The 21,041-nt window shown below is 48.9% G+C and overlaps 1 protein-coding gene across 4 annotated transcripts in view; it reads left to right on the top strand.

Annotated features, from left to right (window-relative positions):
• Window positions 1-21,041, top strand: part of SKIC3 (SKI3 subunit of superkiller complex) — a 441,476-nt gene that overhangs the window by 58,712 nt on the left and 361,723 nt on the right. For all 4 annotated transcript variants that reach the window (XM_063964031.1, XM_063964029.1, XM_063964032.1 and 1 more), the window contains exons 9-11: window positions 11,137-11,277; window positions 11,913-12,014; window positions 12,100-12,239. In XM_063964031.1, coding sequence (XP_063820101.1) covers window positions 11,137-11,277; window positions 11,913-12,014; window positions 12,100-12,239 — 383 coding nt within the window. The remainder of the gene's footprint in view (window positions 1-11,136; window positions 11,278-11,912; window positions 12,015-12,099; window positions 12,240-21,041) is intronic.

The following is a 21,041-nucleotide window of genomic DNA, read 5'->3' as shown; positions in this document are numbered from 1 at the left end:
GGCTGCGTTTGACGGCATGGCGGTTGAACGCCGGATCCTGAAGGAAAAGGGCATTCCGGAGGAAGTCATTCCTACGCTTATTAAAGCCAGGAAAGATGTTACGGCAAAACATTATCACCGCATATGGCGGAAATATGTTGCATGGTGCGAGGCCAAAAAGGCCCCAACAGAGGAATTTCAACTGGGTCGATTTCTACATTTCCTGCAAGCAGGAGTGAATATGGGCCTAAAACTAGGCTCCATTAAAGTACAGATCTCGGCTCTGTCGATTTTCTTTCAAAAGGAACTAGCTTCAGTACCTGAAGTTCAGACATTTGTGAAAGGAGTGCTGCATATTCAGCCCCCATTTGTGCCTCCTGTGGCACCGTGGGATCTCAACGTGATGTTGAATTTCTTGAAATCACATTGGTTTGAGCCACTAAAAACCGTGGATCTGAAATATCTCACGTGGAAAGTGGTCATGTTATTGGCCTTGGCATCAGCCAGGCGAGTGTCAGAATTGGCGGCTTTATCATGTAAAAGCCCTTATCTGATTTTTCATATGGATAGGGCAGAATTGAGGACTCGTCCCCAGTTTCTCCCTAAGGTGGTGTCAGCGTTTCACCTGAACCAGCCTATTGTGGTGCCTGCGGCTACTAAGGATTTGGAGGACTCCAAGTTGCTAGACGTTGTCAGGGCCCTGCAAATATATGTTTCCAGGACGGCTGGAGTCAGAAAATCTGACTCGCTGTTTATCCTATATGCACCCAACAAGCTGGGTGCTCCTGCTTCTAAGCAGACTATTGCTCGTTGGATTTGTAGTACAATTCAGCTTGCACATACTGTGGCAGGCCTGCCACAGCCTAAATCTGTCAATGCCCATTCCACAAGGAAGGTGGGCTCATCTTGGGCGGCTGCCCGAGGGGTCTCGGCTTTACAACTTTGCCGAGCAGCTACTTGGTCAGGGGCAAACACGTTTGCAAAATTCTATAAATTTGATACCCTGGCTGAGGAGGACCTGGAGTTCTCTCATTCGGTGCTGCAGAGTCATCCGCACTCTCCCGCCCGTTTGGGAGCTTTGGTATAATCCCCATGGTCCTTACGGAGTTCCCAGCATCCACTAGGACGTTAGAGAAAATAAGAATTTACTCACCGGTAATTCTGTTTCTCGTAGTCCGTAGTGGATGCTGGGCGCCCATCCCAAGTGCGGTCTATCTGCAATACTTGTACATAGTTATTGTTAACTAAATCGGGTTATTGTTGAGCCGTCTGTTGAGAGGCTCTATCGTTTCATACTGTTAACTGGGTTTCATATCACGAGTTGTTCGGTGTGATTGGTGTGGCTGGTATGAGTCTTACCCGGGATTCAAAATCCTTCCTTATTGTGTACGCTCGTCCGGGCACAGTACCTAACTGAGGCTTGGAGGAGGGTCATAGTGGGAGGAGCCAGTGCACACCAGGTAGTCTAAGATCTTTCTAGAGTGCCCAGCCTCCTTCGGAGCCCGCTATTCCCCATGGTCCTTACGGAGTTCCCAGCATCCACTACGGACTACGAGAAACAGAATTACCGGTGAGTAAATTCTTATTTTTACCTGCTAGACTTCTTGCGTTTGCAAGGATACATTTTAGTTTATCGGTTCCTTTTATTTGTTTATTTTCTTAAAGATTTCCCATCCTGATTAACTAGTGCATCCGTAGAGTTACTGATACAGACTGTCCTTCTCGCTCCCTCTCCAACCCCACCGTACTTAGTATTGCCCACCTTACTTTTCTCTTTGCTCAACCCAATGCTCCCATCTAAAATCACCGCCCTGACATAAGTATTTTCCCTTAAGTCCCGTACAACATTTTCTATAGTCTGTAATGATGACACATAATTGTTATTATTTAATGCTTTAGCAATACCTTTCTTAACACCCTTAATATAACCCATGTAAATACCCTTACCGGCTGCACTTTCCCTCCCCCCTTCTCCACCCCCATTTATCTCACTACCACCATCCCTACTATACTCGCTGCTTGACCCATAGTTTCTAGCTAAACCCTCCCCCCAGGCTCCTAGTTTTAAAGCTTCTCCAACCTACTAACCATCCTACCCCCCAGCACCGCAGCCCCTTCCTCATTCAGGTGCAATCCGTCATGAGAAAAAAGATGGCGCCTGACTGAGAAGTCCGCCCAGTGTTCCAAGAACACAAAGCCCTACTTCATACACCAGTCTCTGAGCCACACATTTACCTCCCTAATCTCCCTCTGTCTCCCTGGGCTAGCGCGTGGCACTGATAATATTTTGGAGAAAATTACCTTAGAGGTCCTTTTTTTTAAGTTTCTGGCCTAAGTCCCTATAATCTTTCTTAAGGACATCCCACCTACCACTAACTTTGTCGTTGGTGCCAACGTGCAACAAGACCGCCGGGTCTTTCCCAGCCCCTCCCAACAATCTATCTACCTGGTCCGCGATGTGCCGTACCCGAGCACCCGGGAGACAACAGACCGTACAGCGATCACGGTTCCGGTAGCAGATTGCCCTATCTGCCTTCCTAATGATTGAGTCCCCTACCACCACCATTTGCCTGGGCGCCTCTCTAGCTTTCATCCCATCTCAATCAATGACAGTCTGATGCCGTCCTGTGTCTCAGGACCCGTCGGCAGAATGGGTCCTGCGCTTGCGTAAAGTACCGAACATCAGTAATTTGCACATGAGGGCGCACTTCCAACCACATCTGAATCAGGCCCAATGTGTTCATCTATCAAGAAATCTTCACAATGTGAACCCTGATAATGGATACAGATGTGTCTTTATTCATCATTGCTGCAAACATGCCGAACATCCCCTCTTGGTGCACCAGGTCCTGTGAGTCTCTGCTAGTGTTGGACGTCTTTGTTGCCAAAAATTTGTCTTAGTGGCAGTGCAGTGCTACTAGGACACCCCAAGAGACTGTGCTTATATGCAACACTTGTACTATGTGCAACTGATAATCTGAATCTGTATACAAAGTGCTACAATGTGGCAGACGCAGCTTTTTTCCATGCCAATTTCCATTGCGCTTCGTGTATCGGCTTATACGCACACAGATATACAAGTGTTGCATATCAAATTAATCAGTACATTCTCCCGCTGCATATTAGTCACATCGCACTGCTTGGAAAAATAGATTCCTGATGCTAGCAGAGTCACACATAGTTAAATACAGATGTGTCCCCCTTTTTCTCACCTCGATACGCTATGCACCACGAGATACCTGGCATGAGTGAGCTGGCAGTTCCCGGGCAGCTCTGCTACCGCAACACCTTTTTTTGCTGAAAATGCATCCTATTCGCATCGCTAAGTAGCTTATGTTGATTAAAATGATATGCTGCATGCCTTTTTCTGCTGCGGGGTACACTGGGCCCCACAAGTCTGGACAATGGGGTGTAGAGTAGAATCTTGATCCGAGGCACCAACAGGCTCAAAGCTTTGACTGTTCCCAGAATGCACAGCGCCGCCTCCTATATCACCCCGCCTCCCAGCACAGGAGCTCAGTTTGTTAGTTGGTGCTGCAGTAAGCAGGCACTTAACAGAGGGGCTGCTTCAAGCAGCCCTAAGAAAAGCTTTTTATGAGGTAAAAAGTGAAGACTTCAAGGGCAGCAGCAGGGGTAAATGTCTTCTGACATTCTCTGCTGCAGCTCCAGCTCTCCCCAGCGGCGCTGTACACTCCCGAGCCCTGGTTGCCGGGTACCTACAGCGGAGGCTCCGGTTTACTTCACGTTAGGCACACATGGCTGGGGCTCTCCAGGATCGCGTGGCCGCGCTTTGGGAGGTGGTAAGTGGGACCCGGTCTTTATCGCGATCCGGCGCGGTCAGTGAGAGGTGGGCCGCGCGCGCTGACGGTGGACACTGTGGCAGTACAGGCGATCCCACTAGATCACCAGGGCATGGGCGCAGGTCAGGTTTTCTCTTAAAACCGATTTTAATATTGCCCACAGTACCCGGTGGTTTTGCCAGCAAGGGGGATAAGGCTTAGACCAGAAGCCCCTCCCCCAGCCCCAGGGCGCCATTTCCAGCAAGTGTTCCCGCCCTGGAGCTGCATCTCTGTCTTAACTCACTCCCTGTCAGTGTCTGCGGCGCCATTACTCCTCAGCTCACTGTTCCTGGGACTGCTTGGGCAAATCCTCCTATGTAAAGCCGCCTGGTTGTCAGCGCTGTGCCTTTACATGACACTTAAGTATTCTACCTGCTTTTTTAGTCAGTGTTAGTTAAGAAAGAGTGCACTTAGTCAGGGGTTTATAGTACAATTACCCTGTGATATACATCCAGTTCTTACTGTGTAGTGTTATATCTATTGACTATATAGCTGTGTAAGCTAGTCCAGTGCAGTATTATTATCTGTAATAACCTCTGCATTGTACAAACTGTGACTATTTTTTGTGTGCATTGATAGCTGAGTGGTGTCCATCTCGTGTCTTTCACTCAACTTGCTATCCCTATATTCTATAACCTGAGGGGGCTTGGTGCGTCAGGTGTTATTTAATGTAGGATTTTCACAAAGATATACTGTACAGGTTGAGTATCCCATATCCAAATATTCCGAAATACGGAATATTCCGAAATACGGACTTTTTTGAGTGAGAGTGAGATAGTGAAAACTTTGTTTTTGATAGCTCAATGTACACAAACTATGTTTAATACACAAAGTTATTAAAAATATTGTATTAAATGACCTTTAGGCTGTGTGTATAAGGTGTATATGGAACATAAATGAGTTGTGTGAATGTAGACACACTTTGTTTAATGCACAAAATTATAAAAAATATTGGGTAAAATGACCTTCAGGCTGTGTGTATAAGGTGTATATGTAACATAAATGCATTCTGTGCTTAGATTTAGGTCCCATCACCATGATATCTCATTATAGTATGCAATTATTCCAAAATACGGAAAAATCCGATATCCAAAATACCTCTGGTCCCAAGCATTCTGGATAAGGGATACTCAACCTGTATTACGTTTTTTTCTCTGTGATTTAGTCACCATATCTCTCCTTTATCTCTGCTGGTGCTGACTACACTGCGCAGGGGTATGGGTTTAGGGATATAGTGCTGCTAATAATTGTATTGTGTTACCTCATACTGCAAGTTATATCATGTCTGCTTCTGAGGGTAACGGTTCTGGGGCGGAACACACTGCTGGTGTTGCTGAAGCCACAGGCACATATGGGGAGAATATAGCAGCTGTGGGCTCTGGTTCTGGGGGCTCCTTGACCCCCAGTGGGACTGTGGCAACGGAGGCACATACTGATCCTCCGTGGGCCGCTTTTTCCACGCTGCTGCATACGCTAGTTCATAAACTAACACCCCCTATGGGACCCCCAATGCCGGTACAACCGTATGTGGTCCCTGCAGCTAACCCGCCGTGGGCGGACGATTTATCTGCTCAATTAAAGAAGTTGAACCAGTCCCTGACCTACTAAAAAGTCTGACCAACGCTCGCCTAAGTATAAGAGGTCCTCTAAGCGAGCGCTCGTCTCCTCACAATCCACTGCTGTCACTGGCACCTCATCTGATGAAGACAGCACATGCACTGACCCCACAAGTTCTGACTCAGATACGGCTGATGGGGTGGGTAGTTCACATGTGGATGTTCCTGATCTTTTGGAGGCTATTAAGTTAATTCTGCAGATTACGGATGATCCCGAGCCATCCGTTCCTCCTTAGAAACCAGATAGGTTCAAGTGTCAGAAGGTGATTAAACAAGTTTTACCTCACTCTGACCACCTAGTGGATATACGTCAGGAACCCTGGCAAAGCCCTGGTACAAAGTTTGTGCCTCAAAAGAAGATGCTGGCTCGCTATCCCCACGCGCCAGAGCTGTCTAAGAATTGGGAAACGCCTCCTCCAGTAGACTCACATGTGGCTAGGATGGTAGTTTCCTCAGCTCTACCTGTCACTACCGTCACGTCTCTAAAAGAGCCTACGGATAAACGTGTCGAGGGTTGTCTAAAAGCGATTTACACCCTCACGGGTGCTGCACAAAGGCCCACTATTGCAGCTACATGGGCGGCAGAGGCTATTGAAGCATGGGCCTTGGAGTTAGAGGCTGAAATCTCCTCTGACCATGCTAGACAATGCTTGTCATATATTGTCACAGCTTCTCGCTATATTAAAGAGGCGGCTTCTGATTCCGGTATCCTAGCAGCCAAGGCCTCTACTACGTCAGTCCTGGCTCGCAGGATATTGTGGCTGAGATCCTGGTCTGTGGATCTGGACTCTAGAAAAACCCTGGAGGTACTCCCTTTCAAGGGGGATATTCTGTTTGAGGAGGACTTAAATAAGATAGTGGCTGACTTGGCTACTGCCAAAACTGCCTGTCTGCCTAATACAGCTCCTTCTGTGTCGAAGGCCAAAGGCACGTCCTTTCGCCCCTTTCGTCCTTCAGGTAAAGCAAAAGGTCAGGCGTACCATAAGCAGGCCCGCACTTCCAAACCTGGTAAGCAGAAGCCCAAAAGAGCTTGGGCTGCCCGTCAGCCAGCAGCCAAGACCGATAAGCCTGCCGCATGACGGGGCGGGCCTCCTCCTGGGGGATCCCAGGGTGGGGGGCCGGCTTCTAGGGTATACCCAGGAATGGTTGAAGACCACTTCAGATGCCTGGGTATGGGAAGTAGTCACTCGAGGTTACGCCATAGCCTTCAAAAACCGACCCTCTCATCGATTTTGCCAGACAGACGTCCCGTCGGACCAGACAAAGGTAAACACTCTGCATTCGGTGGTACAGACCCTCCTGGATACAGGAGTCGTAGTACAGGTGCCTCTTGCTCAGAGGGGCTGGGGTACTATTCTCCGCTGTTTCTAGTCCCGAAACCGAATGGGTCCTCCCAGGCCATTCTCAACCTCAAGGCACTGAACAAGTTTGTGAAGATTTCCAAGTTCCGTATGGAAACCCTTCGCTCTATAGTTCTGGCCTTGGAACCTGGGGACTACATGGTCTCCCTGGACATACAGGATGCTTACCTGCATATTCCTATAGCAGTGTCACATCAACAATACCTGAGGTTCGCTATTGGCAACCTCCATTACCAGTTTTGGGCATTACCTTTTGGTTTAACAACGGCTCCGTGAGTCTTCACCAAAGTTATGGCGGTGGTACTCCGCCGTCAAGGGGTCAGGATACTGCCGTAATGTTAATCCCTGGCAAATTCCCCAGATCTTCTCCTACGTCATCTGGATATGACGGTCCGGTTTCTACAAGCCCACGGGTGGCTCATCAACTGGAAGAAATCCTCCCTGGTCCCTGCTCAGAGCATGGTGCACCTGGGAGCGCTGTTGGACACTCACAACCAAAGGTTGTTCTTGTCTCAGGAGAAAGTCCTGAAGCTTCAGGACAGGATTCGTTGCTTCCTTTCTCGTCCGCAAGTGTCGATACATTCGGCAATGCAGGTGCTGGGCCTCACTGTGTCAGCATTCGACATGGTGGAGTATGCTCAATTCCATTCTCGCCCCCTCCAGAGGCTGGGTCTAGCCAAGTGGGACGGCCTGCCTCACCGGATCAGGTCTCACATGATCTCTTTGACTCCGGAGGTCCGTCTGTCGCTGCTCTGGTGGCTCCTGGACCGACAATTGTGCGGAGGCCGTCCCTTCTGGATATCCAACTGGGTCCTGTTGACGACAGATGCCAGTCTAAGAGGTTGGGGTGCGGTGCTGGAGCAGCACTCCTTGCAGGGTCGGTGGACCAAGGAGGAATCTCTCCTCTCGATCAACATTCTGGAATTGCGGGCGGTCTTCAATGCGTTGAACTTATCCCAGCATTTGATTCAGAACCGTCCTGTTCAAGTACAGTCGGACAACGCCTCCACAGTGGCTTACATAAATCATCAAGGCGGCACTCGAAGCCTTTTGGCAATGAAGGAAGCCTCACGGATTCTACGTTGGGCAGAACGCCATCTACCGGCAATATCGGCAATATTCATTCCGGGAGTCCTGAATTGGGAAGCGGACTTTCTCAGTCGTCGGGACGTGCATGCCGGCGAGTGGGGCCTCCATCCAGAAGTGTTTTAACTCCTCGTGGAAAGGTGGGGTCTTCCAGATGTAGATCTGATGGCGTCTCGACACAATCACAAGGTTTCCGGTCTTCGGAGCAAGGACAAGGGATCCTCAAGCAGCATTCGTGGATGCGCTGGCAGTGCCGTGGAGGTTTCGGCTGCTGTACGTGTTCCCTCCGGTGTCACTCCTGCCCAGGGTATTTCGGAAGTTCAAGCAAGAAAAAGGAAATCTGCTTCTCATAGCTCCGGCGTGGCCCAGACGGCACTGGTTCTCAGACCTGCAAGGCCTAGTGTCAGAGCGTCCACTTCTACTTCCACAACGCCCAGACCTCCTCGTTCAGGGCCCCTGTGTCTACCAGGACCTAGCCTGGCTGTCTTTGACGGCGTGGCTCTTGAAGCTTCCGTCTTAAGAGCTAAGGGTTTTTCTGAATAGGTCATTAAAACTATGTTGCGGGCCCGGAAACCGGCCTCTGCTCGGATTTACCATCGGGTCTGGCATTCCTACTTTGTTTGGTGCGCATCTAACCATTATGACGCTTCCAAGTTTAGTACAGCCAAACTTTTGGCTTTTCTACAGCAGGGCCTAGATTTAGGCCTGCGTCTGGCCTCCCTCAAGGTTCATATTTCTGCCTTGTCGGTGTGGTTTCAGAGAAAAATTGCGACTTTACCTGATGTTCATACTTTCACTCAGGGTGTGTTGAGTATCCAACCTCCCTATGTCCCGCCTGTGGCTCCTTGGGACTTGTCGGTGGTTTTGGAGGCGTTGCAGGAGCCTCCATTTGAACCTCTAGGTTCAGCTGACCTTAAGTGGCTTTCCCTTAAGGTGGTGTTCTTGCTGGCTATTGCCTCTGCTAGAAGAGTGTCGCATTTGTGTGCCTTGTCTTGTAGTTCCCCATATCTGATTTTTCACTGTGACCGGGCGGTTCTTAGGACTCGTTCCGGATATTTACCTAAGGTGGTTTCTTCGTTCCACCTTAATCAGGAGATTGTGGTTCCAGCTTTTGTCTCTCCTGATCTGTCTCCCAAAGAGCGGTCTTTGGATGTGGTACGGGCTCTCCGTATCTATGTGAAGAGAACTGCTTCTATTCGAAAGTCTGATTCTCTCTTTGTTTTGTTTGGATTTCACAAACGTGGCTGGCCTGCTCACAAGCAGACCCTGGCCAGGTGGATTAGAATGGTGATTGCGCATTCTTATGTGAAGGCTGGTCTGTCAGCTCCTGTTCACATTACAGCCCATTCTACTCGGTCTGTTGGACCTTCTTGGGTGGCCCAACGTGGTGCGACCCTTGATCAATTGTGCAAGGCAGCTACGTGGTCCTCCGGGAACACGTTCATAAGGTTCTATGCCTTCGATACTGCCGCTTCCCAGGATGCTTCCTTTGGACGCCGGGTTCTTGTGCCCGCTACAGTGCGTCCCCTCCCATAAGGAACTGCTTTAGGACATCCCCATTGTCCAGACTTGTGGAGCCCAGTGTACTCCGCAGCAGAAAACGAGTTTTATGGTAAGAACTTATCCTTGTTAAAAACTCTTTCTGCGAGGTACACTGGGCTCCACAAGGCACCCACCCTGACGCACTTAGCTTCTTTGGGTTGATATGGCATTAGCCGCTGACACTTCTCTTGTCGTGAGAGTGTGGTGTATGTGGCTACTAACCGTTGTTGTCTCTTTTCCTGCCACTGCATTGGGCTGGTTAACTAAACTGAGCTCCTGTGCTGGGAGGCGGGGTGATATAGGAGGCGGCGCTATGCATTCTGGGAACAGTCAAAGCTTTGAGCCTGTTGGTGCCTCGGATCAAGATCCTACTCTACACCCCATTGTCCAGACTTGTGGAGCCCAGTGTACCTCGCAGAAAGAGTTTTAACAAGGGTAAGTTCTTACCATAAAACTCGTTATTCTGTATGAGACTGTGGCTGTACCTGCATACGCAATGCTACGTTACAGTGATTTCCAAGAAAATACTGTAATGTAGCATGTCGTATGCAGATACAGCTGCGGACACACACAGAATATAGGCATGCCGCATATCATTTTAATCAGCATAAGCTACTTGTGTGTCCTTTAATGGAAAAATACGCACATAAAGACGCTCAGCGCTACTGAGTGGTGCGACTAGAAGGGCTGATTAACATGACAGAAGCAAGGGTGCTCGAGGACACATCTGTATAATTATTAGAACTTTACACTTATGCTAATTTTCACTTCATATATTAACATGAATCTTCTGTTATATTCACTGCATTTGAAAATGTTACTTTGAGCCCTAGGTCATAACACCTCATCCATTAAAAATAGTAATTTTTCTGAAAATTGCTACACGACACCATCATCCACTCGCTTCTTCAATTATCATTAAAGAAATTAGTCTTCCTAAAGTAATAGTCATTTTGAAATGCGTTTTTGCAGCATCTTGTCAATTTTGACATATTAGAACCAGAGGAGTTTGTATGAGTAAGTTTGTACCTCCCTGAAACATTTTCAGTGAATGTGCTTGATGTCAGTATGTTCAATGTAATGGTTATCATGTGCTCAGTGCTGCCTCACAGCACTGAGGTATTGGGTTTGAGTCCCACCACAGCCCTAACTGTGTGGAGTTTGTACATTCTCCCCATTTTTGAATGGGTTTCCTCAAGATGCTCCGGTTTCCTCCCACAATCCAAATATATACTGGCAGCCTAAATGTCTCCCAACAAAAATTAACCTTTATGTGTGTTTGTACATAGCCATACTAGATGGGGTAAGTGGTTCTTATCTGCCATCAAATTGTATGTTCCAATGTCTCACTCTTGCATGCTGGTTGCAAGGAATGGTTGTGGACACAAGGAAGTGTCACCATGTGCAGCCTGTCCATCCATCTGTATCCCTCATTGCCTGGTTATCTTGGTGCATGCTGCTGGTACAGTACATGGATGCTAGCCATGTCTCCTCTCTCGTCTCTGTTCATGTACAGTATGTTAGTATGGCCTATGCAAAGTTGCTAATATCGGAAGGTGTTTACATTTTCCTACCTGTATATGTTTGTTGAGAGCTTTTCATCACCTCACGCACTTTCCAACTTGTGTAGTTCATTAATGACCTCCACTGTATCCTATCATAATATTCCGTTCTAGGACTAATCTTAAGGTCACGTGTGTTTCTGTGCTGCAGGGGACGTTAGTGACGAGGCTGTCCACTGCTACAGCAGGCTTGTGGAAATGGAACCTTGCAGTGGCCCTGGCTTGATCGGGATGGGCATCAAATCTCTGCTTGATAAAAAGTATGAGCTGGCAGCAGAAAACTTATCTGAAGGTAAACCCCCTTCTCAGTCCCTGTTGTGTCCAGTAATGTACAGTTTGTTGTCAGTCTGATCAGTGCAGTTAGTTGAAGGGCTTTGTAGCTGATGTTCCTAATGAGCTTGGACACAGATACACTCTGTGACAGAAGTCAGAGAAATCCCTGGTGCGGGTGTGGTATGGAAGGTCGACCACACTTAGGTCGACAGTTTCTAGGTCGACCACTATTGGTCGACAGTAACTAGGCCGACAGGGTCTCTAGGTCGACATGGTCTAGGTCAAAAGGTCGACATGAGTTTTTTAATGTTTTTTTGTTGTCGTTTTCGCCGTACAGTGACCGGGAACCCCAATTAGTGCACCGTGTCCCCTCGCATGGCGAGCGAAAGGTGCCTCTCTCCGCTACCGCTGCGCTCGGCACAGGTTAACGTTCCGAATCATAGTCCACGTGGATCGTAAAGTATGAAAAAGTAAAAAAAAAAGAAAAAATATGTGAAAAACTCATGTCGACCTAGAAACCCTGTCGACCTAGTTACTGTCGACCAATAGTGGTCGACCTAGGTACTGTCGACCTAGAGACCGGATACCCCTGGTACTTGCACTAAAGATCACCCTGTGGATTTCTGGTGAGAAACTTGTGTTTTGGTTTTGTAGGAGTGAAGAATGTGGCTGCATGTCCCGCTAGTTGGTGCTTTCTGGCACAAGCTCAGCTGAAACTACACAAACATGAAAAGGCCGCTTTGTCCTGTGAGCAAGGTGATGAGGATATTATTATTCAATATAAATACATACGTGTATCTTACTATTTCTTTTTAACAATGAATCTTTCGTATCCCTGCAGTGATGAAGTTACTCTCGCAGGATAAGCTATCACAAGGAGACACTCAGCAGAAGGATCTAGCTCTGCGGCTGAAAGCAGAGGCCTTGCTGGAATACTCTGATACAGATCGCACTGAGGAGATACTGAGCACGCTAGATCAGGTGCAGTAGCAAGTTGTATATAGGCTCATGTTGTGTACATGGGTTCCAATGTATAGATAGACAGTCACTAGATTGACACCATATTGTCGACAGGGTCAAAAGGAACACATTTTTTTAATGTTTTTTTTCATGCTTTTACAACTTTTGCCTCATTTACTATCCTTGTCACAAACTATTACTATTCCCATTTCAACCAATATAGGTAAAAAAAAGTTTAAAACACACATTTTTTGTGTGTCTGCCTTTTGACTGTCGACCTTTTAGCCCTGTCGGCCTTTTGATTGTCCACCTAATGACTGTCTGTCTTTTAACTGTCTAACTTCTATACTACACCTGTGTACATAAACAACATTTGCTATGATTGTATGTGTATCCCTCCAGTGCATTACATTAGTAACACCACTTCTAATAAATAGGACCCTTACCACTAGAAATTGCAGCCCTCGCCAATGCTCTTCTTGCGTCATGCATGGCTTTGTGTGAGAATCTTGTATACTTATTGTACAGATGGCCGTCCTCATTTTACTCCCATCAGGGATTGAACACCACATTGCCAGGCCCTATGACACATGTATTTCTTTTACGTCCTAGAGGATGCTGGGGTCCACATTAGTACCGTGGAGTATAGACAGGTCCACTAGTAGCCATTGTCACTTTAAGAGTTTGAGAGTGTGGGCTGGCTCCTCCCGCTATGCCATTCCTACCAGACTCAGTTTAGAAAATGTGCCCGGAGGAGCCGGTAACAGCTAGGGGAGCTCCACAGAGCTTCTTTAGTAAAAGTTTGTTTTAGAGTTTATTATTTTACAGGGAGGCTGCTGGCAACAGCCTCTCTGCTTCGAGGGACTATGGGGGGGGGAGTAGTGTCCGCCCTGCGGGGTCTGAGCCACTATCGCCGCTGACAGGGCACTGAGCTCCTGAGGGTATCGAACGTTCCCCGCCACAGGGAATCGCTCACCCCGGCAGCATGCCGCCACCCCCTTACAGAGCCAGAAGATCAGAAGAGGCCAGATATGGCGGCACAAGGGTAGGAGCGCAGCTCTGAGCGGCTGTGCTCCGGGAAGGCTCAGCGGCACACAGTGTTGGCGCTTTGAGGGGCGTCCTGAGCCAGCGTCTTAATACTCTACACTGGTCACAGACGCTAACCGGAGAGTCAATCCCCAGGCTAGCGTCACAATCCTCCGTACTCAGACGCTCAACAGGGGACGGAATCCCCCTCCTTGCGACGGAGTCCTCAGGTCAGTATAAAGATTTTGTGCGGGAAGACGCGCCATCTTCAAGGGGCGGAGCTTCTCCTCAGAGTGGACCCAGCAGCGTTCATCGCCATTTTCCTGCCTGCAGTTCCTGTACACAGACGCTGACAGAGCTGTCCCTCCAAGCAACTCCAGCTATCCTGTGCGGTACCAGGGGGTTGTAGAAGGGGTGGAGGCGGTGAATTAGATCTGTGAAACTATTACATTACACAGTGGGCGCTGATAAGGGGTGTCCTTTATATATAACAGCGCTGTGTGTGGGTTGGCTCTGAACTCTGTGTCTCTCTTGCCATTCTCAGGGGGGAAACTCTGTCTAACCTACCCTGTGTGTGTGTAGTGTTTGGGGTCTCCAGTTAGCTATGTCCAGGGACTCTGTGTCATATACAGCTGAGGACATGGCCTCTCAGGATGATCTCATTCCATGTAATCATGATTGCACTGTTGTAGCGCAGATACCAGCAAGGGAGCCGGAGTGGTTATCCTCTATCAAAACTATGATTTCTCAGATTTCTGCTAGGGTTGCTCAGAATGAATCTGCAACTCAGGTTTTACATAATTCTATGGCAGTTTGATCTGGTTCTGTTACCTCAGGCCCCCCCTCTGTGGGTTCCCACTAATGTGCTCTTGCCCAAATCATGCAAGACGACACGGATACTGACTCTGATACAGCAGACGGTGATGGGGATCTACTCAGGGGGGCCGCATCTCTTGCAAAGGGGGTGCAGTTGATGATAGAGGCTATTAGAGATGTGTTGAATATTACTGACACAACACCTGAACAGGTTGAGGAGGCTTACTTCACTGCCAATAAGAAAGCTTCGCTAACCTACCCTGCGTCCAAATAATTAAATGCTATTTCTCATATGTCCTAGAGGATGCTGGGGACACTTCAAGAACCATGGGTATAGACGGGATCCGCAGGAGACATGGGCACTTTAAGACCTTGAATGGGTGTGAACTGGCTCCTCCCTCTATGCCCCTCCTCCAGACCCCAGTTAGATTCTGTGCCCAGGCAGACTGGATACACACTGAGGAGCTCTACTGAGTTTCTCTGAAAAGACTTTGTTAGGTTTTTTATTTTCAGGGAGCACTGCTGGCAACGGTCTCCCTGCATCGTGGGACTTAGGGGAGAGAAGTCAGACCTACTTCTGATGAGTTTAAAGGCTCTGCTTCTTGGCTACAGGACACCATTAGCTCCTGAGGGTTTGGAACACTAGGTACGCCTAGGGGTTCACTCCCAGAGACCGCCGTCACCCCCCTACAGAGCCAGAAGACAGGTGAGTAGAAGAAGATCTGAAGACTTCAGTGACGGCTTTGAGGTACCGCACAGCGATCGCGCTGCGCTCAATGCTCCCACTCACACAGCGGCACTGCAGGGTGTGGGGGGGGGGGGGAGTGCGGGGGCGGGCGCCCTGGGCAGCATAAATACCTCTTTTTAAGCTGGCAGAAGTGGAATAGAGGCACTAAGTCCGAACCCCCGCCAGAATCATTTATTTAAAAAATAGCGGGGCTGAAGCGCGCCATTAAGGGGGCGGGGCTTAGCCCTCACAGCTCTCATCAGCACCATTTTCTCTCATAGAAGCTGCAGAGACGCTGGTCCTTTCCTCCTGCCACTGTACAAGTAACAGGGTGCAAAACGGGGGGGGGGGCACAGTAATTTGGTGCAGCTATAAATTATCATAAAAGCGCTACAGGTCTGGGGCTTAATATTAAGTTTTCAGAACCGGGATTGAGCGCTGGGTTGTGAGCTGGCAAACTCCCTCTGTGTTTCTCTGACAGACTTTACTGTGGGTCTGTTCCCTATTTGCCCTGTGTGTCTGTGGGTATTGGTACACGTGTGTCGGCATGTCTGAGGCTGAGTGCTCTTCCCAGGAGGAGACTGTGTTAGGGGCAGAAACGGCTGTAGGAGTGACCCTGTCGGCACCGCTGACCCCTGATTGGGTAAATGTGTTGAATGCCTTACATGCTAATGTGGCTCTTATTAATAAGAGATTGGATAAATCTGACTCTGGCATGGAAGAAGTCTGTGGAGGATGTGTTATCACAGGTCCAGACCCCCTCGGGGTCACATAAACGTTCGTTCGCTCAGTTGGCGGATACTGACACGGACACTGACTCCAGTGTCGACTATAATGAGACCAGATTAGACCCCAAATTGGCTTAGAACATTCAGTACATGATTGTGGCAATAAAAGAAGTGTTGCATATCACTGAGGACCCTGCGGTTCCTTATACTAGGGTCTGTATGTATAAGGGAAAGAAACCTGAGGTAACGTTTCCGCCCTCTCATGAACTGAATAAGTTTTTTGAAAAAATGTGGGAAAGTCCTGATAAAAAGTTTCAGATTCCCAAAAGGATCCAGGTGACGTATCCATTCCCCTCTGGGGATAGGGATAAATGGGAGTCATCCCCCATTGTGGACAAGGCCCTGTCAAGGTTATCAAAAAAGGTGGCGTTACCGTCTCCGGACACGGCAGCCCTTAAGGAACCTGCAGATCGTAGACAGGAAAATACATTAAAATACATTTACGTCACCACAGGTACTCTGCTCAGGCCAACCATTGCATCTGCATGGGTGAGTAGTGCTATCGAAAAGTAGGCAGATAACTTGTCATCTGATATAGACACCCTAGATAGGGATAGTATCCTTTTAACGCTGGGTTATATCAGGGATGCCGCAGCATACCTGAAGGAAGCGCCGAGAGATATTGTCATTTTGGTATCGAAAGCCAATGCTATGGCTATTTCAGCTAGGAGGGCATTGTGGATTCATCAATGGAATGCTGATGCTGACTCAAAGAAAACTATGGAGTCTCTCCCATATAAAGGTAGCGTCTTGTTTGGTGACGGTCTCGCTGATTTGGTATCTACGGCTACAGCGGGTAAATCATAATTTCTCTGACGTCCTAAGTGGATGCTGGGACTCCGTAAGGACCATGGGGATTAGTGGCTCCGCAGGAGACTGGGCACAACTAAAGAAAGCTTTAGGACTACCTGGTGTGCACTGGCTCCTCCCACTAAGACCCTCCTCCAGACCTCAGTTAGATTCTTGTGCCCGGCTGAGCTGGATGCACACTAGGGGCTCTCCTGAGCTCCTAGAAAGAAAGTATATTTTAGGTTTTTTATTTTACAGTGAGATCTGCTGGCAACAGACTCACTGCAGCGAGGGACTAAGGGGAGAAGAAGCGAACCTACCTAACTGGTGGTAGCTTGGGCTTCTTAGGCTACTGGACACCATTAGCTCCAGAGGGATCGACCACATGGAACCGGCCATTGATGTTCGGTCCCGGAGCCGCGCCGCCGGCCTCCTTACAGAGCCAGAAGCAAGAAGTGTTCCGGAAATTCGGCGGCAGAAGACTTAAGTCTTCACCAAGGTAGCGCACAGCACTGCAGCTGTGCGCCATTGCTCCTCATGCACACCTCACACTCCGGTCACTGATGGGTGCAGGGCGCTGGGGGGGGGGCGCCCTGAGCAGCAATATAAACACCTTGCCTGGCAAAATTATCACAATATATAGCCCCAGAGGCTATATATATGTGATAAATACCCCTGCCAGAATCCATAAAAAAAAGCGGGAGAAAAGTCCGCGAAAAAGGGGCGGAGCTATCTCCCTCAGCACACTGGCGCCATTTTCTCTTCACAGTGCAGCTGGAAGACAGCTCCCCAGGCTCTCCCCTGTAGTTTTCAGGCTCAAAGGGTTAAAAAGAGAGGGGGGGCACTAAATTTAGGCGCAATATTGTTTATACAAGCAGCTATTGGGGGAAAAATCACTCAGTTATAGTGTTAATCCCTGCATTATATAGCGCTATGGTGTGTGCTGGCATACTCTCTCTCTGTCTCCCCAAAGGACTTTGTGGGGTCCTGTCCTCAGTCAGAGCATTCCCTGTGTGTGTGCTGTGTGTCGGTACGGCTGTGTCGACATGTGGGATGAGGAAGGTTACGTGGAGGTGGAGCAGAGGCCGATAAATGGGATGTCGCCCCCTGTGGGGCCGACACCAGAGTGGATGGATAGGTGGAAGGTATTAACCGACAATGTCAACTCCTTACATAGAAGGCTGGATGACGTAAAACAGCTGTGGGACAACCGGCTTCTCAGCCCGCGCCTGCCCAGGCGTCTCAAAGGCCATCAGGGGCTCAAAAAAGCGCCCGTTACCTCAGATGGCAGACACAGATGTCGACACGGAGTCTGACTCCAGTGTCGACGAGGTTGAGACATATACACAATCCACTAGGAACATCCGTTACATGATCTCGGCAATGAAAAATGTGTTACGCATTTCTGACATGAACCCAAGTACCACATAAAAGGGGTTTTATTTTTGGGGAGAAAAAGCAGCCAGTGTTTTGTTCCCCCATCAGATGAATGAATGAAGTGTGTAAAGTAGCGTGGGTTCCCCCGATAAGAAACTGGTAATTTCTAAAAAGTTACTGATGGCGTACCCTTTCCCACCAGAGGATAGATCACGTTGGAAGATATCCCTTAGGGTGGATAAGGCGCTCACACGTTTGTCAAAAAAGGTGGCACTGCCGTCTTAGGATACGGCCACCTTGAAGGAGCCTGCTGATAAAAAGCAGGAGGCTATCCTGAAGTCTGTATATACACACTCACGTTATATACTGAGACCTGCAATTGCCTCAGCATAAATAGTGCTGCTGCAGCGTGGTCTGATACCCAGTCAGATAATATTAATACTCTAAGACAGGGATAATAGTTTGCTAACATAGAGCATATTAAAGACGTCGTCTTAGATATAAAGGATGCACAGAGGGATATTTGCCGGCTGGCATCCAGAATTAATGCAATGTCCATTCTGCCAGGAGGGTATTAGAAACCCGGCAGTGGACAGGTGATGCTGCCTATAAAAGGCACATGGAGATTCTGCCTTATAAGGGTGAGGAATTGTTTGGGGATGGTCTCTGGGACCTCGTATCCACAGCATCAGCTGGGAAGAAAATTTTTTACCTCAGGTTTCATCACAGCCTAAGAAAGCACTGTATTTTCAGGTACAGTCCTTTCGGCTTCAGAAAAGCAAGCGGGTCAAAGGCGCTTCCTTTCTGCACAGAGACAAGGGAAGAAGGAAAAAGCTGCACCAGGAGCCAGTTCCCAGGATCAAAAATCTTCCCCCGCTTCCTCTGAGTCCACCGCATGACGTTAGGGCTCCACAGGTGGAGACAGGTGCGGTAGGGGCGCGTCTCGGGAACTTCAGGGACCAGTGGGCTTGCCCACAGGTGGATCCCTAGGTTCTGCAAATAGTATCACAGGGATACAGGCTGGAGTTCGAGGCGACTCCCCCTCGCCGTTACCTCACATCAGCCTTGCCTGCTGCCCTCGGAGAAAGGTAGTACTGGCGGCAATTCACAAGCTGTACTTCCAGCAGGTGAAATCAAGGTACCCCTCCTTCAACAAGGCCGGCGTTACTATTCCAAAATGTTGTGGTACCGAAACCAGACGGTTCGGTGAGACCCATTCTAAAATTGAAAGCCTTGAACACTTATATACGAAGGTTCAAGTTCAAAATGGAATCGCTCAGGGCGATTATTGCAAGCCTGGAGAATTTCATGGTATCACTGGACATCAAGGATGCTTACCTGCATGTCCCTATTTACCTTCTTCACCAGGAGTACCTCAAAATTGTGGTACAGAATTGTCATTACCAATTCCAGACGTTGCCGTTGGTCTGTCCCCGGCACCGAGGTATTTACCAAGGTAATGGCCGAAATAATTATCCCGTACTTGGACCATCTCCTTATAAAGGCGAGGTCCAGGGAGCAGTTGTTCGGCGGAGTAGCACTATCTCGGGAAGTGCTACAACAGCACGGCTGGATTCTGAATATTCCAAAGTCGCAGCTGGTTCCTACGACGCGTCTACTGTTCCTGGGTATGGTTCTGGACACAGAACAGGATAAAAAGGGTTTTTCCCGGAGGAGAAGTCCACGGAGTTTTCGTCTCTAGACAGAGACCGCCTAATACGTATACAGGTGTCGGTGCATCAATGCACGCGAGCCCTGGGAAGGATGGTAGCTTCTTACGAAGAAATTCCATTCGCCAGGTCCCATGCAAGGATTTTCCAGTGGGATCTGTTGGACAAGTGGTCCGGGTCGCATCTTCAGATGCATCGGCGGATAACCCTGTCTCCAAGGGCCAGGGTGTCTCTGTTGTGGTGGCTGCAGAGTGCTCATCTTCTAGGGGGCCGCAGATTCGGCATACAGGACTGGGTCCTGGTGACCACGGATGCCAGCCTTCGAGGCTGGGGGGCAGTCACACAGGGAAGAAACTTCCAAGGCTATGGAAAAGTCAGGAGAGTTCCCTACACATAAATATTCTGGAACTAAGGGCCATTTACAATGCCCTAAGTCAGGCTAGACCCCTGCTTCAACACCGGCCGGTGCTGATCCAGTCAGACAACATCACGGCGGTCGCTCATGTAAACCGACAGGGCGGCACAAGAAGCAGGATGGCGATGGCAGAAGCCACAAGGATTCTCCGATGGGCGGAAAATCATGTGTTAGCACTGTCAGCAGTGTTCATTCCCGGAGTGGACAACTGAGAAGCAGACTTTCTCAGAAGACACGACCTCCACCCGGGAGAGTGGGGACTTCATCCAGAAGTTTTCCAAATGATTGTACACCGTTGGGAAAGGCCACAGGTGGACATGATGGCGTCCCGCCTCAACAAAAAGCTACAAAGATATTGCGCCAGGTCAAGGGACCCTCAGGCGATAGCTGTGTACGCTCTGGTAACACCGTGGGTATACCAGTCGGTGTATGTGTTCCCTTCTCTGCCTCTCTTACCCAGGGTAATGAGAATAATAAGAAGGAGAGGAGTAAGAACTATACTCATTGTTCCGGGTTGGCCAAGAAGAGCTTGGTAACCAGAACTCCAAGAAATGATCTCAGAGGACCCATGGCCCCTGCCGCTCAGACAGGACCTGCTGCAGCAGGGGGCCTGTCTGTTCCAAGACGTACCGCGGCTGCGTTTGACGGCACGCCGGATCCTGAAGGAAAAGGGCATTCCGGAGGAAGTTATCCCTACGCTATTTAAAGCTAGGAAAGAAGTGAACGCAAACCATTATCACCGCATATGGTGGAAATATGTTGCGTGCTGTGAGGCCAGGAAGGCCCCAAAGGAGAAATTTCAGCTAGCTCGATTTCTGCACTTCCTACAGTCAGAGGTGACTATGGGCCTAAAATTGGGTTCCATGAAGGTCCAGATTTCGGCTCTATCGATTTTCTTCCAAAATAGAACTGGCTTCACTGCCTGAAGTACGGACTTTTGTTAAGGGAGTGCTGCATAGTCAGCCCCCGTTTGTGCCTCCAGTGGCACCGTGGGATCTCAACGTGGTGTTGGATTTCCTGAAGTCGCATTGGGTTGAGCCACTTAAATCCGTGGAGCTACAATACCTCACGTGGAAAGTGGTCATGCTGTGGGCCGTGGCGTCGGCCAGGCGTGTATCAGAATTGGCGTTTTTTTCATACAAAAGCCCTTATCGGTATTTTATATGGATAAGGTGGAATTGAGGACTCGTTCCCAATTCCTTCCTAAGGTGGTAT

This window comes from Pseudophryne corroboree, chromosome 1 (genome assembly GCF_028390025.1).
Source record: "Pseudophryne corroboree isolate aPseCor3 chromosome 1, aPseCor3.hap2, whole genome shotgun sequence".
Lineage (NCBI taxonomy): Eukaryota > Metazoa > Chordata > Amphibia > Anura > Myobatrachidae > Pseudophryne > Pseudophryne corroboree.
This window is presented reverse-complemented; position numbering and strand designations above follow the sequence as displayed.